Source organism: Myotis yumanensis, unplaced genomic scaffold (genome assembly GCF_028538775.1).
Source record: "Myotis yumanensis isolate MYYU_CA2020_CCGP unplaced genomic scaffold, mMyoYum1.0.hap1 SCAF_5, whole genome shotgun sequence".
NCBI classification, from domain to species: Eukaryota; Metazoa; Chordata; class Mammalia; order Chiroptera; family Vespertilionidae; genus Myotis; species Myotis yumanensis.
The window spans coordinates 72,770,245-72,788,969 of record NW_027223756.1 but is presented as its reverse complement, the minus strand read 5'-3'; the positions used below and the strand labels follow the sequence as shown (position 1 = coordinate 72,788,969).

The 18,725-nt window shown below is 40.5% G+C and overlaps 1 protein-coding gene across 1 annotated transcript in view; it reads right to left on the bottom strand.

Annotated features, from left to right (window-relative positions):
* Positions 1–14,646, bottom strand: part of XKR6 (XK related 6) — a 231,023-nt gene extending 216,377 nt beyond the window's left edge. The window contains exon 1 of the mRNA XM_070415497.1: positions 13,776–14,646. Coding sequence (XP_070271598.1) covers positions 13,776–14,533 — 758 coding nt within the window. The 5' untranslated portion in view covers positions 14,534–14,646. The remainder of the gene's footprint in view (positions 1–13,775) is intronic.
* Between the last annotated feature and the right edge of the window lie 4,079 nt (positions 14,647–18,725).

Genomic DNA, 18,725 nt, shown 5'->3' with positions numbered 1-18,725 from the left:
CCTGCTCCATATATGTAGTTCAAGTGCTGATATGGCATTGAGACATTATCACATTCCATCTAATGACTATGTTAAAAAAAAAAAAGCAGAAATTTAAAAGTGGATTGAAACAGCCCCTCTTCACTTCTTTATTGTATATAAGGGCCAACAAAGCATAAGAAGAGCTATACATTTCACTTAACCTTGAAACACTGCAGTATCTCCAAAACTAGAACTTTTCCAAACAATAGAACCTTGACATTTTCAAGAGCTGCATCTTGACACCATCACAGATTCAAAAATATGTCAGTCATGCCACAATGCATGCTTCTGTAACATGGATGCCTTCACACATGACTGGCAAAATGCGAATGACAACAGTGTGATGAGGAAAGACTGTTGGTTCACGAGTGAATCTTCCCAGCATGTTAATGTTTGAAGCTATCAAGGGCAAGATTTTTCACAAATAATGAGAAATAATGAAGACTTTAAGAAAAACGGTGAGAATCTTACCAAAGTGCCTCCCTTTGGTATAAGTAGTGACATCTGACTTAGTGGCTTCAATATCTGTTGTTTTATTACCTGATGATGCTGTGGGCACACAAGAAGCTACACCATGGATCAGAGCTTTAATTTTGATGACAATGGCCTCCAGGAGAAGCTAATCCCTACAAGAATCTACATATCAAAGAAAAAGCATGTTCCAGGATAAAATAAAGCCTAGAATCACCTAGATATGATACTGAGTGCATATGTCACCATCTACTGTGCTAGCATTTTTTTATTTGGATTGTCATGTGTTTGTTAGTGCTCTGGTTACAAGGTTACATTTCTTTAAGTAGTCTCACCTTAATCCTATGTTTCTACAGTCCTATTATTTTTAGTGTGATTTTGCAGAATGAGAGATTTTTCATGAATGCATATATCACATTACAGTAGATATGAGCATACCACAAACTGAAATGATGAACTGCAAATGGAAGCAAATAGGCAAAATGACAAACTCTGATCTCATAACACCCCATTCAAAATCCTGTAATGTACCTGACAAATACCATCTCCTTTAATCCTAGATTACTACACCTTGAAAACTACCTAAAATTGATGTGGTACTATCAAATAATGGAAACCTCAAATACAGTCCAAAAATGCTACAAACACGTGTAATTGCTTTTAACTTCAGCTTTGTTTTGACAATTTTTGCTTAATCTGCAAATGGAGTAACAGATCCTTTCTGTGGTTTCTCTTCTCTTCCAACCCAAAGGCCCACCATTACCCACTAGGTCTCAGCAAAACCATTTTGCTTAAATTTTGAATACATAAATTCTTTATTGCAAGGCATAATCTGTTCCTTCAGAGTCAGCTTTAATGAAAACTGCTTTACAGAAGGCAAAATGGAAGCATCCTAAATATACAGGGCTATTTATAACTACTATTTAGTTGACATCTCCAAAACTGTATTTCTTATGACCAAGCAAACTGACAGCTTTGGAGTTTTGCTCATTTTGATCCAGAATCACAGAGGCTCCAACCTGCTCTACACTGTGCTTGCTTATATATCCTGTGTCCCATCTCTGCCAGCCATTGCCTCTCCTAGGATTTCTGATGAGCTTCCCCCAAGAGCTTGGGTTTTCTCACCACTGCCACGGTACATTCCTAGATGGAGCTCAAAAGGATATTATTTTGGTGTGTGTAGATTTTAGGTGTCCTTACCAGCATGAAGTAGTAAAAAAAACCACTATATGACCCCTTCCAATCCACTCCCCTAGCTATTCAACACTATGCATCTATCAAGCAAAATGTAGGTAAGTCATTTTTCTCTGCTTCCTTCATTTCTGTCTCTACTGATATTCATTTAATACCTATTAGGTCAATTCTCCCCTGTCATTCACCAGTTTCTTTTTACAAATCCTATCCTTGGCACCAATTTCAACAAATATAACATTTCTGAAAATTTGAGACATGAAATTAACTCTCATTGAATATCAATTTTCCCAACATAGTAAAATACCTCTAACCTGGCACTTTTGAAATACCAACAGTGATCATTTGTGTTAATAATGACCTTGAAGTTCTTTAAACTTCCAAAGAAGCTTCTGAGTCAAAGGAATATTCAGTTATATACCATACAGGTTTAATGTTAAATGTCTTTTCTTTACAGTATTCTAAATCTTAACTATAGTATATGACAACCCATATGCCATAGTATACAGCAAATATAGCTACTATTTTATTAATATACACTTTCATCAACCCATTCCAGCTAAGGGTAAGGTCCAATCAGAGACTGTACTGGTGTTCCAATAAAATCATTGTCAGAGCTTCTTTTATACATTCCACCCCTCTTAATCTGACATGCCCTTAAGTTTTAAAAATATTCCCAAGTAAGTCTAATATAAACTCCTTCTCCTTGAGAGCTAACACTGTAAATTCTGGTAGAAATCAGCCTATGCAACTATGGTTCTCATCCCTGTCTGTATACTGCTTGGGAAACTTACTGAAAACACAGTCTTTTAAAATATATAGGTTCTGCCCTAGCCAGTTTGGCTCAGTGGGTAGAGTGTCTGAACACGAAATGAAGGGTCACAGGTTCAATTTTGGTCAATGACATGTATCTCGGTTGCAGGCTCAATCCTAGGCCCTTCCCCGGTGAGGTTGAAACGGCCCGGTGAGGCTGAGACGGCCCCGGTGAGGTTGGGACTGCTCCAGTGAGGTTGGGACAGATAATGGGGACCAGTATAGACTGATGAACAGGGGTAGATGCAGAGGCAGAGCAACATTGAACAGACTGTCAAACTACAGTGGGAAGCCTGGGGAGTGTTTGGGGGGGGATTACGGGGGGGGGGGCGGTAGGAGCCGGGGGAATGTCAAGAGGGGGAAAAAAAGGAGACATATGTAATACTCTTTGTAATACTTTAAGAAATAGAAATTATTAAAAAAAAAATCCTAGGCCCTGGGTTGGAGCATGTGTGGGAGGTAACCAATCTATGTGTCTCCCTCACACCAATTTTCTCTCATCTCTCCCCCTCCCTTCCACCCTCTCTAAAAATCAATGGAAAAATATCCTCGGGTGAGGATTAATAAAACATATAGGACCTAAGGCCAATCCTAAACACACTGGACCATAATGTCTTATGACTGAACCCATGTATCTGACTCCCCCAAGTAACTCCAATGCACAGCCAAGGTTTGAAAACAAATGCTTTAAACCCTTAAGGAAAGAGCTGTTGCTGTTGTTGGTGCTTCCAACAGGTCAACAGAGAACCAACCTACATATGGGTACAGCATTTAGGTGAGACCTACAGGAATGAAGAGTAGCCAAGAGGGTATTGTCAACCCTAAAAATTCCTTCTAATGTGGAAATCACAGGATTAAAAAGTGTGTCTACCCTAGGAAAGAGACTGGGGTAAAGTACTGAAAATAATTTGAATCACATTAGTGGTTATAATCAATTAAAAGAGTCATAAGCCTACCCTAGTCTCTGCAGAGTTTCATACATTAGACTAGAAATCGGAGGTCTCAAAGAACTTGCTCCTCGAGAAGTCCCGGTGGTCAAGAATATCATTCCTCCACTTTCAATAAGCCAGAGCAGCAAAGTCCCAAAGTAAAGCCAAGTAATTAGTGAGAAAAGCCTCGTGATCATTGTAAGAGAAGTCTGATGTAGAAAAACTGCACATATTTTGCCATCAGTGAGATCTGGCTTCAAAGCCTTCCTCCACCAGTTACCAGTGACTTAGATTACTTAACCTCTCTAAATTCATACCATCACCTGTAAAATAGGCCTGAAAAACATGCAAATTTAAATGAGACAATATTTGTAAAAACAGAATTTTCAACATACTATAGTTTCCCTTCCTCCTTAGTAATTTCTACATGTCTCTTCCACTCTCCCTAATACTTCTATTAGCCCTTACTCAATTTATTGCTATTAATACAGGGAACACATGAGGCATAAACTTTGATTCTTTTCCTCCAAACCTAACATGAAGCTTAAACTCTGACAACCCATTGAAAATACACCAGTGACTAGATCAGCCGTGGGCAAACTACGGCCCGTTTGAAATGAATAAAACTAAAAAAAAAAAAAGACCGTACCCTTTTATGTAATGATGTTTACTTTGAATTTATATTAGTTCACACAAACACTCCATCCATGCTTTTGTTCCGGCCCTCCGGTCCAGTTTAAGAACCCATTGTGGCCCTCGAGTCAAAAAGTTTGCCCACCCCTGCTAGATTCATATAGTAACTTCTTCAGGACAGATTTTTTTCCTCTCAGGTCCTGATTCCAGTAGAGCAAATGGCTCTCAAACTTTAGAGAAGGTAAGAATTACTAGAGATCTTGTTTAAAATATAATCTCATTTCCCACCAACAATTCCATAACTGATTCAAGCAAGGATTCTCAATGGCCACTAAAACTACTAGGTAAAAGGTTATTAGAAAACAGCATAGTGACTGACACCTTGTCAAAATATTACCCCATGAGTTACTTACTGATTGCAATCAGGAAAATGCACCTTTATCTGGCAGTCAGAACCTTAATCAAGAGGTAAACTTAGCATTGCTAATAGTAGGATAAATGAGGTATTATGTGCCTACTGATACAATGTATATATGAAGTATAAGTAGTACTTTTGACTAAAAAATGTAGCCTGAATATAATCAAGACCCTAGGTCAGTGGTTCTCAACCTTGGCTGCACATTAGAATCACCTGGGAATCTTTTTAAAATCCTGATTTCTGGGCCTCATCCTCCGGAAATTGTTTCTTTGTTACTAATGTTGTGGCCCCACCCCCTAACGTGCAGCCAAGGTTGAGAACCACTGCCCTATATGCAACTTACAGTTTACCTATAATACAGAAGATAGACAACACATGTAGGAAACAATTAGGCGATACAAAAAAGCTGGCCTAGAATCAGCAAAGGTCCATGTCATGAAGGAAAAAAATGTATGAGGATTGTTCTGGAGTTAAAGAAACATAAAGGCAATGCATGAATTTTGATTAGCTCTCTGTTTGCAGGTGGGAAAAACTATAAAAGACATTGTTCAGGACAACTGGGCAAATTTGAATGTGAAGCAGCTACCAGATGATTTTATAGAATTATGGAATAATTATGAGATTATTGTTAATTTTCTTAGATAGGGTAATGATATTGTAGTTATGTAGAATTACTCTATTTACTATTTGAAGTGAAGTATGGAGAGATACAACTGCGTGATACATGTTAAACACACACAGATAAACCTATCTATGTTAATTACTGAATCCAGGTGTTCAAAATACTACTCTTTCTGTATGCTTAAAAGTTTCAATAGCCCTAACCCGTTTGGTTCAGTGGATACAGTGTCATCCTGTGGACTGAAGGGTCCCAGGTTCAATCTGGTCAAGGGCATATACCTTGGTTGCGGGCACATCCCCAGTAGGGGGTGTGCAGGAGGCAGCTGATAGATGTTTCTCTCTCATCAATGTTTCTAACTCTCTATCCATCTCTCTTCCTCTCTGTAAAAAAAAACAAAAACAAAAACAAAAAAAAACACCAATACTATATACATATACATAAAGTTTCAATAATAAAAACTGAGCAAAAAATACACATTCCCTGGCCCCAAACCCCAAGGCTCTGATTCCTAAAGCCTGCGGTAGACCCATAAATCCACATTTTAACAAGCTCTGGGCCTATTCCAAAACAGAGGGTTCTCTGACCACTCTAAGAAACATGGCTGAAGAGGGAAGGTGGAGTGTGTCTGCTGTCTGGAAGAGCCTGGGTTCTTAATTCCCAGCCAGCGCTCTTTTATTGGCAGGCTTCCCAAGCCATGGACTTGGTGTCCTCCTCACCTTTGTCATCTTTCTTCATGTTTCCAGTATATTTAAGATGGAATGAAAAGGGGGCATAATGGTGAAAAAGAAAGTTTCCCTTTCACGTACCTATGAGCATCCCGCCAGGGTTATCAATAATTACTCTACCTCCCTTCCAAAAGTACTGTGAAGAAAACTGTTGTGTTTACCTTTCTGTGAACTGAATACTCAAATTTATTCCTAGAAATGAACGATGAGTATACAATCCATGCTCTACAAATTGACGACCAAGATAAAATAGATTTTATCAGAAATAGCTTCCTCAAATTAAAAAAAGGCAAAAATGTTACACTCAAAATAAGTAATTTTAAAAACTACTTGTTTGATATTTCAGGATAAAAGTGATATATACTAGTATACCTGTACAAGAAGAAACTTTTTGTTAGCAATATGCAAAATACCTTAGGACAATTGTGGTTTGTTTTAAGGTATATAATATGATATACCGGACCTACCCACATTAAATATACAGAAAAGAAAAATCTAAGGTTGAATTTTATATAGAAATGTACTAATGTCATTCTAACTATATTCACTGAATCCGCCAGGCAAATCCCATCTTTCCCAAAAATTCAACTTGAACCAAAAACATACCTATACCTTAATCTAAGAGAAAAAAAAATTCACTTAGAATTCTTTCTAAAACAGATCACAATTGACATTGAAGCTATCTTTTTTTTAACTCACTAACACTAACTTTTCAAAGTTAGAAAATACATATCAAACAAATTGCAGTAGGTGATTTTGAGGTTCTTCTCCAATAAAGAAAGAAATCTTGGTAAACAATTCATACAAACCTCCAAAATGTATAACTTGAATATATGCATTGTTTTAGCTTAATCTAACAGTAAAAAATTTACAACAAACTCACTTCCCTCCAAGGAGCACGCCCGGACCATTCCCTCCACCCTTTCCTCTCTCTTTACCCCATACGCACCTATCTCTTAAACTCCAAGGGACCCCACGAGACTTGCAACCAGGGGAGCAATGGGTAGAGGCAGCTCATCCAGGGGTTACCCCCTGAACCTGTCTCCAAGGCCCCCTTTTCTCTGACTTCCCAGTGAGCCAAAGCAGCCCAGCCTGGGCTCTCCTGTTGTGCCCTTCCTTGTTTCACTGTCCTAAATGTGTTTTTATGCAGTCAATTAATTCTTGCTTGCTCTTCTAAAAAAAGAAATTTTTTAAACAGAAAACTATAAAAAATAAGCAATGTAAAATACTTTCATTTTACCTAAAATTGCAAATTCACAAAATTAGCTAATAAACCAGCATAACAAGTTTCTCATGAAGTCTAATCCACAATAAATTTTAACATTAACAGGAGAGATACGTCTGCCTTTATAGGTAGCAAAGTGACTAAAAATAATGAGAACTTATTTAACAATAAGTCAAAATAACATATGATAGGACTTCAAACAGTTCCTGGGGAACCTATACATTGTTTAATATTTTAATTGTTCAAACTAGTCTGAAATTCCTTCTTCAAAACTTCAGAGCACTAATAATACCAATACCATAATAGACTTTTCAAAATTGAAGGGACCTTAAAGATCAACCAATTTAACACCTTATTTGCTAAATCCAATATGAAGAAACTACTATCAGAGTTTTTGGTAACTTGTAGAATGATAAATCTGATTTCTCAACTCCAATGTTCCCTTTATTCAGGGGTGGGGAACGTCCGGCCCACAGGCCGAAACCATTTGGTTTGGCCCTGCCAAGGCAGTAGGGGTGAGTTAATTAAATGTTTGACCAATTATAGCAGGCTAATTTTTAAGCTGATAATTTTGTATGGCTGGAGAATGATGCCCTGTGATACCATGAAATGTCCTGTGCTTTTTAATTTGTTAAAATATCTCTAATAGTGGTGAATAGTGGAATGTCTTCAGGCAACAGACAATTCACTGAACTTTTTAAACGAGGATATATTTTCATAATTTTTTTAAAACTTAACTCATTCAGAGCTAAATAAGAAATCCAGAATTTCTGAATAAAAGAACGTAAGTAAACAGAATATCCTGGGAAGTAAACTAAAGTTTTAGCCACAAAATTATTTGCAGAGAGCATACTATAAAAACAAACCAATTCATGGTGAAAATAGCAAAATTTACTACACGGTTTATTTCTTTTTGCATTCCACAGGATCTTTTCAACAGTCCAGAAATTATCCATTACATAAGCCTAACTAATTGACCTTATGGATAAAGTTTGAAAAATCAAACAACTGATGTAAAAGACAGAAATGAACTGCTTGTGAATTCTGGTATGTGCCTATTATATTTCTGGACTGCTAGACTTCTGTAATACAGAATTTGAGGTTTTGTTCCTAGGTCATCCTGGAAATAATTATCTTTTGTCACTAGTTGCAATTTTACTCAAAGTATGGCATTTTTTCATAACCTTCCCTTAAAAATTCACCAGAAATGTCAAGTTTTTACTGTTTCTGTTCACTCAAAAATAATCTTCAGAGTTGTTCTCTTCATAATCACTCTCCTTTAGGAAGTACTGGCTCCTTGTCTAAATTTAATTCACAGCTAATCATGTTTTTCTATAATTTTTCAAGTGAGGATAACTAGATGAGACTTTATGTTGTTAAATTTGTCCCTTTTTTCCTTGATGGTATCAAAATGCCTTGCCCATTGCAAGATCATATAAAATTATTATCCTACACTTTCTTCTAGAGTTTTTACAGTTTAATATTTTATTGCATCTTTCATCCTTTTAGAATTTTTGTTTATGTAGAGATCAACTTTTCCCCCCTAACTGAGTAGTCAATTGCCTCAATATCATTTGTTAAATGATCTTGTTCCCATTCACTGATTAGAAGTGCCACTTTTACTGTCTAAATTCCCATGAACCTGTCAATTTCACTTTTTCTGCTTCACTACCTATATGTTTAATTCCTCTGCCAGCATCACATTGTCCAAATTATTAATACTTTAAAGCACATCCACTTTCGAATAAGGTAAATCTCAACATTTTTTTCAAGGGTTTTTTGACTACTCAAAACACATTTACTTTTCTCAGATCAATTTTTCTCAAGGTTCTCCTCAAAAAATTCCATTGAATTTTGAACCAGAATTCCATTAAATTTATGGATACACTGAAAAACAATTATATTTTTACAATATTGAAACTCCTGCCCAGTAACAGGCAGACATATAAAGCCCCCTTTAAACATACATACATACACACACACACACACACAAATACATGAATATAATCTTTTAACGTGATTATAACTAGTCCCCCGGCCCCACAAGAATGAACTTCTTAAATCACAAGATCTTAGAGATAGAGGGATATTACAGATCACTTAGTCCATTGCCTCTTATAATCCCAGTTATGTTTACCTCAAGCCTACTTAAGAGAATCATTTTAAAATTAAAATATACCTTTTACATTCAACATAATCATAAAAGCACTATTTGAATCACATAAAAGGCAGAGAAGTGGGCTACGCTGATTGAAAACTGCTTTGAATTTAGGAATCCTTTAAAAAGATAAGATGCATACTTGGGCTCAAAGGAAAAAAACACTGAGTACCGTAAGTGCACACACTGGAGACAGCCCCAAGTGCTTTTAGACACTCATGTTTCCAAGGTAAAGTCATTTTGTTATGGTGATGTCCAGGAACCAAACTTCAGAGTACCAAATCATTCCATTCCCAATTGTTCCATCATATTTATTGTTCATATTTATTAAGAACAAATCCAATAATAATCTCCAAATGAAACAAGCCTGAAACCCAATTTTAAATGTGTTTCTCAAACCTGGCTGCACATCTGACCACCTGTGGAGCTTCTAAAGATAAGATTGCTTAGGTCCCACCTTGGGATTCTTCTTCAGCAGGCCCAGCAATGCTAGAGCATTTCTTTCTTTCTGTATTTTTTTAAGCTGTAGTAGTATCTATTCTCAGCCAGAGTTAAAAACCACTATTCTAAAATATTTAATAAGAACAAAGCCCCATAGCATACCAAGTATCCCTACACATTTAAAAAGTATATTTACCTCTTCACCAGCCCAGCAACATTTACTGCTGATGATCTAAAGAGCTATGTCCCTGTATTATACCAAAGTCTTAAAACAAACAAACAAAAAATACTAAAACAACGCTTTACTGTTCACAGATATGTGATGCCATTGTAATATTTGAAAGTCTTTTTTCTTTTTTCTTCCTTGAAGGCAACCCTCTACCCCATCCATCCCCCAAAAGAAAGGGAAGCTGTTATTATTCACTTTAAAAATCGCAAATACCATTAAGATCTTAAGCAAATTCCTCTTTTACTTTGTAAAATAGAAGGGTGAAAGCACACTCATAAGAAATATGAAGGGAGATTAATGATTTGGCTGTGACATCATGACATTAGGTGAAATTTCAAAAAACTGTTGCTTCTAGACTACAGAGAACTGCCAACACACTTAAGCACCCTCGAAATGTAGCACAAAAGCAAAGAAAGGCTGATATGCTGAAGGAAAAACTTATATACAACAATGCAATATGCAAACTAAATCAAAATGTCCCTAAAGTCTAACCCTCCAAGAAAATGATCTCACTTTCTAATAACACATTGTACTGAATTGAGGCCCAGTGTTACTCATATTCCCAGTATGAGTGACTCATATACCTGTTACCCCTGGGAAAAGCACCTGAAAAATAGAGCACATACAGCTACAAAGGAAGCTATATGTTAGGTAATTAGTGAGGGTAAAGGATGCACTAAATAATCACAGTAGTGCTATGCAAAGAAGGTTCATGACAAGTCATCTTACAGACTACCCTTCCATACTCCAATTTTGGCCCAGCCAAAAATACTTTCTCACATTCTGCAAAGTTTTTTGGTGAAAGAGATGTCCAGATTTTCCATCTTGAAAAGAAAGTCAACATGCATAGAAGTTTACCACCTTACTATAAAGGAAAACTAAATTTTCTTAAGCACTGTGCTTTGTCCAAGCAACAGTCAAATAATTTTACATTTAAAAAACAAAAGCATGTGAAGAGATAAGTACGCATGGTTTAATGGAATCAGTTTTGACAATGTACAACTTCACCAACATCTTTTCTTATGTGGCCCCAATCAATGATATAATTCCTAGAGCTTAACCTTTATATCAGATGACCACATAAAATAGCAAAATTCAACTAAATATGAATGAGAACTGTAACCCCAAAAGATCTACAGTAAAAACTGAGATGATGTATGTTTATACACACTGACAAGTAATTTGCCAAGAGATTAAAACAAGAATAAAATCCTTTCTCCAAAGTTTTCCACATGAGTGATTTCTAGGCAAGCCACATGCCTAGCAGGTATTAAAGAGCAGACTCTGCTCCTGGAGTTTTTCAAGCACAACCAGCTTACTAAAAAAAATAAAAATAAAATCCTTCCTCAGAAAGTATTTCCTCTGAAGTATTGCTATGTTAGAATAAATAACTTCACTGAATTAGCAGCTCTTTTAGTACACTATACTTTTAAAACTTAATGAAATATTTAGACCTATATTCTAATCTTGAAAAAAAGACTAAAACAATTCAGACAATAAAATCACATGCATTTTTTAAAACAAACCAAGTAGCCCAGCAGACATGGCTCAGTGGTTGAGCGTTGACCTATGAACCAGGAGGTCACTGTTCCCAGTGGGGGCACATGCCCGGGTTGTGGATCGATCCCCAGTGGGGGGTGTGCAGGAAGCAGCTGATCAATGAGTCTCTCTCATCATTGATGTTTCTCTCTCTCCCTCTCCCTTCCCCTCTGAAATCAATAAAAATATACTTAAAAAACAAACAAAAAAAAATATATATATAGTCTGTAGACCTTAAAATATCAATGAAAGTCTGGGAAAATAATGCACTGCCCTCTTTTAAACAACCATAAAAGCTAAATTTATACTTAAAATGTACTTGTCAGTTTGTTCCAAAATCTGGACTTCCACTCTACCCAAATACAATTAAGATTTAGGTTGGTTGAGGGAAAATTATCCTACCTAAAAATTTTGTGAAACTGAACTCCAATTTCATTGTCTCAAAAGCTTACTACTAATAAATACCTAGGATGGATTACATTAGAAACAATTCTCTCAGGAATTTTAACCTGATACCAAGGTTTTGATTGCCCACACTTAGGAGTCTAAGACACGGAGAGAGATAAATAAGTGACTTCGGCTTGTTATTAAATACATGCTGTTAAAGTTTGCTACTATTTCAAAATCTTTCTCTTCTCCACAGTTTTTGTCCCTCTCTCCCTGTATTCCTTTATACCTCATCAAGCTGCAAGTAATCAAAATAGGTATCCCCAATATCAAACACACTACCTTAGATTCAATATTGGGTTTATGGGTGTTTTAAGTTTAGATTTCAAATTCAAAATATATTTCAAAATTTTACTTCACCACAAGCTATGCTCAACATAGCTAAAAGTCAACTACTTTTTTTCTATTTCATTCCCCCCTCTTCTTATAAAGTTATCTGCAGAAAGCAAATTATCTACAGACAAATACAGCTTAAAAAAAAATGTTGCTTGGTTCAATTCAGGAACACCAGTAAGCAACCCTAGGTGGACCAGAAAACCACTCACATGTTCCCTATTCAGAATTTGCATGTAAATTTTGTAGGACAAAGTTCTTACAGTCACTTTCAAGATTTCATTAACTCAATCCCATGCTTTCTGAAACATTTTAATTTGAAATTCTGAACAGAGATCGGCACAAACATTCAAAAGACACGAACTTTATCTCAGTTAACTAAAATACTGAGCACCTAAAATCTCCTACTAGGTGGAGGAGTCAGAACAATCAAGGCAAAATGTCTTCTCACAGAAGCAATGCACCTCAAGAGCTCTGTGTAATTCATCTTCAACACGATTTTTTTCTCTTGAAAATGCTCTTACCTACAACTCACTGTTCCCAAAATACACTCAAGCTGATTTAAGTTTGAGAGCACAGATTTACCAAGGTTTTAATAGGATCATTTCCTTAGTTTAGCCATTGAAGGCTGCTGGCAGAAAGAACATCTGCAAATGGTGTTGGAGAGATTCACCTGGCACACGGGAAATTTACAAAAGGGGAAAGTGCTGCAGGGCCAAGCTCGGGGCTGGTGTAGATGTGAATCATCTACACCCTGGCCTGGCTACCAAAACCAAGGTTCCATCAGAATAGGCGTCTGGGTGGCTAATTGATTTTCTGGAGGTGAGAATTGAAAACAAACGCTTACACTCATCGCACATACACAATTTTACCTGTCACTAAGAAAAGGGCACGTCTAATCCAGAAAAAAAAAAAAGTCATTTTTTCCTTCAAGGAGGGCAGCGGTTTGGAATCGTTTGCTGGGGACGGGATTGCAGGAAGGGGGGAGGGGAGGGGGCGTGGAAGAAAGGAGTGCTAAATAGAGAGGCAGCGAGGGGGTTTGCACAGGGCCCCACACAGGCCACTGCGGAGAGAAGACGGGGGAAGAGGGGAAGATGTCTCACCGGGGGACAAAACCGAGTGCACACCGGCTGGGAGAAGGAAGGTTCCCCCACCACCACCACCCCGCCCCTGGAGAAGAGCTGGGGTGCAGATAAAAAGCTCTAGCGTCCGGTTACCTTAAGATACCGGGGACAGGGCAACGGGGATACGGAGGTCTCCAGAGATGGGGGGAGGGGAAGGATGAGGCAGGGTCTCCGGTAAGTGCGAACCAAGGATGAAGACAAACAGCGGGACTTGGGCCTCCCTGGGCCAAAAGGCGTGGCCAAGGTTCCAGATCAAAAAAGATGGTCTTTTTGAGACGCCGGGGGAAGTGCGCGTCCAACCCCTCCTTCAAGACCCCGGGGCCGGGCCCGTCCGAGGGGCCCACCTGCGAGGCACCTCGAGGGCGGAACGCGCCCCGCAGGGTCCCGGCCTCGCCCGCGGGGCCCTCCGCAGGACCGCCGGCCCAGCCCCCACCCCCATCCCCGCAGTGCTCTTACCTCCACACCTGCCCCATCTGCAGCAGGTGGATGACCGACTGCCAGATCCACACGGAGAGGCGGCACAGGCGCTGCGCCCCCGGCGTGGCCGAGCCCCCCGCGCCCGGGCCGCCGCGGGCCGCGCCGTGGCCGTAGCCGGCCCCCATCATGGGGGGACCCCGGCTGCTGAGCCCCTCCACGGCGCCCAGCCCGCCGCCCGTGTAGTCCTGCACGAACCAGCGGAAGCTCAGGCTCTGCACCAGCAGCGACGGCACCAGCACGAAGAAGAGGGTCAGCCCGAAGTAGCCGTAGTCCCCCTTGCGGTAGTAGTCGAGGGCCAGCCACAGGTCGGTGCCCACGTCCCCGAAGAAGACCAGCAGCGCCAGCACGATCCACAGGCAGTCGAGCCACGGCCGCTCCACCTGCGGCGGCTGCGGCCGCACGGCCGAGGGCGTCGGGGGGTGGCGGTCGGCGCCGGCGGCCCCGGGCGGCTGCAGCGGCTGGTCCCCCCCGTCGGCGGCGGCGGCGTTGCGGCGCGGCTTCTTGCCCAGGAGGGAGCGCAGGCAGGCGGAGCGGCAGCCCCAGTAGCACGAGGAGGTGTTGCAGCAGTGGCAGATGTGCAGCGAGCTGCTCTCGCCGGGCTCGTCGCCGCCGCCGCCGCCGCAGCCGCCTCCCCCGGGCTCCCCGTCCTCCTCGCCGCCGCTGCCCACCGCCTCGTCCAGGTTGTGCAGCTGGGCGAAGCCCACCCCCACGCCACCGCCATCGGATTTCGCCGCCATCTTGACTCTCTTCCCAGCTCCGGAGGTTGGGGGGGGGAGGGACGGGTGGGGGGTAAAGAAGGCAGGGAACGGGGAGGGGGGGAAACGAATGGAGAGGAAGGGGGGCGGGGAGGAAGCGGGGGAGCAAACGAACGAGGGGGGAGTGGGCCGGGGAACCCCCTCCGCTTCCGGGTAGTTGGCGTCACTTCCGGGCGAGCCCCCCAATCGCACGGCGCCCGTAGCTCCCCAGCCCTACCCACCCGGCCAAGATGGCCGCCCTCCTATGCCTCAGCTGCTGGGCGGGGGGCCGGGGGGTTCTCCCCGCCAGGGCTCCCCTTCCCCTCTTCCGTTGACCCCGAAAGCCATCAGGTTGACCCCTCGGCGTTTCTGAACCCTGCTGGGCCGAGTGAGGCGGTCCAAAGTGATCCCTGGAGGGGGCAGTGCCAGACGTTTTGGGGTCCCCTTCCTCAGCGTCGCAGCTCACAGCTTTCCTCCTGGAGAAACGCCCCCTAACACCCTCCCGGCTGCTGGCGGAGGGGCGGGACCTCTGGGGGAAGGGGCGGAGCTAGTGCAAAGCAGGTGATTACGTGTCACTTCCGGGAGATAGGATGACCTCATTGTATAGTTAGACACCCCCCCCCCCCCCATCAAAATGGCTGTGTCTCACCTCTTTGGCTGCTCTGTGTGTGTGTGTGTGTGTGTGTGTGTGTGTGTTTTTCTTTCAAAAGTACCTTTTATTCTTTTCTTGTTTTGGGGTCTTTAGAAATCACATAAGTCAGTTTAGATTCCTACTCACAACATACTGATTCCCACTTCTATTTAAATACCTCCTTGCCCTTTTACCTCTGTTGATCCCCTGATTTTTCTGTCACTGACAACTTTACCATGTTTTGTAATAAAGTTTCCACAGATCCCTTAAGAAAACTCCAGGGGAAATCCAGTTAAAAATCAGCCTGATTGCATCTTGAATGTTGGAGCAAAGATTGAATTGGCACATTGTGACCTTGAGTGTATCATCTTCCCCCATTGATGTATTTCTATCAACTTTTTTTTAAAAGTATGAGATTTTAAAATTCTGTGACCTTAATTTGGAAAATTCAGAACTAGCAAGGGGTTAAGCTGTATCAATTACTTCTCAGGCTATTTGAATGTGTGAAGATTGCCTTTTAGAATTTTTGGTGCTAAGGCTCTGTCAGTAAACATAGCTTTAAATGAGTGAAAATATTATCAATGTGCTATGTCATTAAAATAGGTGCAGGGTACACTATTTAATCTTAACTAACAAATTACAAAAGTGAAGCAGCACTGAATGGATTTGAATTACAATAATCTTCCAGTGAAAGTATATTTGAAACCATATTGAGCAAGCTACATGGTTATAGTTGTTACTGATCAGGTGAAAGGAACATTTTGAAGTTAAAAATAGAACAAAATTAAACACTACATTTTTCTCATTGACCTCTCTGAATTTTTGTACTCATTTTTCTGACTCTGTCTACTTCCTCCTTCAGTAAAACCTAATAATGCCAGTAACTTTCTTTGGAATGCTGAGGACAAAGTAGGTGATATTTGTATGGTTGACAATGAGTTTCTGTGGAAGAAAAGTGCCTTTGAAATTTTCAGTAATGCTATTTTGATGTCTGATATTTAACTCTATAGCACTTAGTTAAGTTTTGGGAGTGGCAGGGAAAGGCAAGGATTCCACATTTCAGGACATAACTTTTCCTGAGTATTTATGCCAAGCTAAATAAAACCTGTAAAAACTTTACAGAAAGTACCCATTGAGAATTTTTACACCAGTCATTTGTTTGGGGGGAGAGGGGGGCAGAGAAATAATTCCAAATTTTTTTGGAAACAAGTCATATAGCTGTAGCCTTTTATTTCATACTATGATTTAAGCCTCTTGTTGCTATGGCAGTAATACTTCTAGCCAGCTAGTAAGGGTTATTTCTGCATATAGATGGGGTTCTATTTCTTTCTTTGCTGAATTTGAATTAATAACACCTGAGAAAGATGGCATAAACATACAGTAGGATTGTCCAGGGTTGGATCCCAGTTCCACTAAAATAATGTGAATGATATAAGCAAAAAAGTTGAGGTCTTGCCGAAACCGGTTTGGCTCAGTGGATAGAGCATTGGCCTGCGGACTGAAAGGTCCCAGGTTCGATTCCGGTCAAGGGCATGTACCTGGGTTGCGGGCACATCCCCAGTGGGAGATGTGCAGGAGGCAGCTGATCGATGTTTCTCTCTCATCGATGTTTCTAACTCTCTATCTCTGTTCCTTCCTCTCTGTAAAAAATCAATAAAATATATTTAAAAAAAAAAAAAGTTGAGGTCTTTAAACCTCAATATCCTACATTATGTAGTGGAAATAATAATAGGCTTTCTTTGAAAAGTTGTTGGGCAAATTAAAGGTGGTAATCCATTCAAAGCTCACCATGATACTTGATAAATAGTAATAGAGTAAACACTAAATAAATGGTAACTGCCATTATTATCATGATTGTTATTATTATCACTATTGTTGTTGCTATATTAGCATAGTGCCAACATATAGTTGCTTAAATCGTATCATTCAAATTTGGTATCTCTAATAAATGAAAATATTTTTAAGTACATCTAGGAAATAGATATCATTAATTTGTGTTTTAAAATATATTTCCTCCATTTAAGCCTGTGAGGCTATAAAATGAGGTTCAAAAGCAAGCAGCAATGGCATATTTGTGATTCATATTTCTCCCTGCCCTAAAAGAACATAAACTACTAGCACAGTTAGCTAAGTAGGTTCACTCACTCTATAAGGCTGACAAATGAGATTGAGTCAAAAGTGCTTTCGCAATTGAAGTTTCAAGTAGATTTATAGGAATCACAAACTATCAAGTGATTTCAACTTTACATTTGCTGTTTCAACAATTTTATCATTCTGCATTATTTGGAAGTGATGCACTGTAGAACCCAGGAGGTTCTAAAATTAAAATATCTTACAATGATAATACAGCTATCATGAGACTCACTGAAAGGTTAACATAAATTTGGACTGTGTCATGGATGAATGGTACTTTTTCTTTTACCTGGACTTTTGGAGCAATTAAGTGTTCCAAGTAAGTTCATCACTTAGCACAATGGGGTGTGGTGAATTAATAAAAAGAAATGCACTGCCCAAAGGTCTGCTTTCTTAACAGCACACCAGTTAACCCCTTCCTGATGACTTGACTTTAAGGTGGTTTTTTTTTGTTTGTTTGTTTGTTGCTGTTTTTTTAATATATTTTATTGATTTTTTACAGAGAGGAAGGGAGAGGGATAGAGAGTTAGAAACATCGATGAGAGAGAAGCATCGATCAGCTGCCTCCTACACACGCCCTACTGGGGATGTGCCTACAACCAAAGTACATGCCGTTGACTGGAATCGAACCCGGGACTCTTCAGTCCCCAGGCCGACGCTCTATCCAGTGAGCCAAACCAGCTAGGGCGACTTTAAGGTGGTTTTATGCTAAGAAGCTCTAACTCTATGGGCCTGCTAAGGAGCCGCCCCAGGCCTACAAGACACTTTTGTTGTTGTTTACAATTTTTTTTTTTTAATCTTTGCTTTTCATAATTCAGTCAGTTAACAACTTTGGCCCCTGTTACTTCCACTCAGATATAGGCTGGGAAGCCAAACTATAAACATGTAAAGTAATAGTGAGTCCATTTTTAGAGCCTATTCCATGAGTAAAATAAGACAGATACAATATATGGAAATTGTGGCATACCTTTTGGTTTTTTAGAGAAACCTTTAGGGTTTTTCTTTCTGATTCTCTGCTATTTTCAGAACAGCAAAGAGGGGGAAATTAGTGTTGAATGCTATTATATATTACTAGAGGCCTGGTGCACAAAATTCATACATAGGGCTGGGTCCCTCAGCCTGGCCTGCACCCTCTCCAATCTGGGATCCTTCAGGGGATGTCTGACTGCCTCTCGAAATCTGGGACCACTAGCTCCAACCACTCACCTGCCTGCAGCCTGATCGCCCCTAACCCCTCTGCCTGCCTGCCTGATTGCCCCTAAGTGCTCCCCTTCTGGCCTGATCACCCCTAACTGCCTCTGCCTCACCCCGCACCCAGGACCCAGGCTTCCCTCCCTCTGCCGGCCACAGGCACCCAGCACCTGGGCCGGCCACAGCTGCAGGGGACTGTGGGCGGGCGGCTTCACCTGGGCCGCAGCCGCAGGCACTCAG